A 1,859-nucleotide genomic window follows, 5' to 3' on the forward strand; every position below is an offset into this window, starting at 1 on the left:
TCATATTTCAATGACTTCATCGAAACAACACATTACCTACATTATTATTCAACCTGTAGCTGTGTGTGTGATGGTGTTGAGCTGCGTGGCGTGAGCTGCGGTGAGCTGTGTTGAGTTGGGGTTGTCACACTGTAGACACCAGGCATATGTAGTAGCATGCTAGTGGTGCACGGTGTGGTTAGTCTGGCCTGCTGTGAGACTACGTCTTCGTCTTGGATGTCTTCGAAGGCTGCGTTTGTGTCCATTGTCGAGTCACCAATGTCCCCCACAATAAATATAAAATAATTGGAGGCTCCAGTAGAGAGATCTCTCTCCAGGCAGGTGTTATGCCTGGGGACCGAAGTCCGAAGGAAGAGCGTCGGAACTTGTATATATCGACCGCGCTGAGAAACTTCGATAGCGCGATGTAGAACATGGTCGGAGTTTTCTATGTTGTTCACTAGATGGCGCTAGGAGTCGCTACAAACCTTTAGTCATTCGTGCGCTAGTGTTTAAGAAAAACTTGTAACTATTGTATGAATGAAATTAATATTTTTCAGACTCACTATAACGTCGTTTTCTTCGACGCAGCCGATGTTACAAGGGCCTGGATTTCCCCGGAAAATTTGAAGCCGTTTATTCCAATAAGAAGAAGAGGCACACAATAAACGACAAAAAATACAAGAAACGTTTGGAGAAAGCTATGCAGCTAGCGGAAAAAGCCGAAAAACTACCTGTTCTTGATCGGTTAGCAGAGTTCAGTTTTATTAGTACTTACAAAGGCGCGATTGTGAGCCCCAGAAAAGTAACTAAACGTGAATTGGAGAAATTCCAAAATCAATTAAAAAGAAAATTTAATGTCGATTTCCCTATTGAAGTTTCGAGTGAGTCTGACGGTGAAATCCAAATAATCAGAGAAAATAACAAAAGGAAAAATGTTATCTTGATTGGGACCCCAAAGATTAAGAAAACTAACCCTGTCCTAATTGGTAATGATGATGAAGATAATACCGCATTTAATAACGGTGATGGTGATAGTGGACAATTTGACAATAATAAAAAGTCAAAAGAGAGTAAACTGAACATAGAAACAAATGTAGCAACGCCGATGCGAAAAGAAGCAACGAAAAGCGCTCATTACAATAAGAAACCGAGGAATATTATAAATGACATTGTAAAGGAAATCAGTAAAAATTCTGACTCAGAAATAAAGGAAACTGAGAACACTGTTGGCGGTCCAAGTACCGTAAATTCGAACGAAACATTCGAACAGTGTACTAACGAAGTTTCTCCGAATAAATCTAAACATCCAGATCCAGATTCCATGGCTATTGAAGTTGGTAGCACGCAAACAATAAACTTGGAATCAGTAGAAATGACTGGTATCGATAATGGTAGGTATTTCAAAACTGGCCCGACTATACACTCATCATCCCAGCCTATAAATGTCCCACTGCTGGGCACAGGCCTCCTCTCGGAATAAGAGGGCTTGGGCCGTTGTTCCCACGCGGGCGCAGTGTAGCTTGGGAACTTCACACAACGAATTGCTTCGCAGGTTTGTGCAGGTTTCCTCACGATGTTTTCCTTCACCGTAAAGCACGTGGTAAATATCATATGTAATTATGCACTGTATGGGCTTTTAAATATAATATAATATTTCATTCTGGAAATATAATCAAACCATTTCAAAAACGAAGTTACTGAATGATACGTTACAAATCTTTTTTTATTTCAGATTCTTCGAAAACTTACCTTCCTGAAGACAAAACAGACTCGGTAGCGAAAACGCAAGACTTTCAGATTCGTATAGAATCTCCCAGCAGTGATGATTTTGATTTTTAATTTGTTTCATTTAATTTTTCTTGCATTATTTGCTCTAA

At 39.9% G+C, this 1,859-nt stretch overlaps 1 protein-coding gene across 1 annotated transcript; it reads left to right on the plus strand.

Annotated features, from left to right (window-relative positions):
* Positions 1-156: 156 nt before the first annotated feature.
* Positions 157-1,859, plus strand: LOC141427711 (uncharacterized). The gene is made up of 3 exons (XM_074087306.1): positions 157-233; positions 571-1,373; positions 1,715-1,859. The coding sequence occupies exons 1-3, from the start codon at positions 157-159 to the stop codon at positions 1,819-1,821; spliced, it is 987 nt and encodes a 328-aa protein (XP_073943407.1). The 3' UTR covers positions 1,822-1,859.

Source organism: Choristoneura fumiferana, chromosome 5 (genome assembly GCF_025370935.1).
Source record: "Choristoneura fumiferana chromosome 5, NRCan_CFum_1, whole genome shotgun sequence".
In the NCBI taxonomy this organism is placed as follows: Eukaryota; Metazoa; Arthropoda; class Insecta; order Lepidoptera; family Tortricidae; genus Choristoneura; species Choristoneura fumiferana.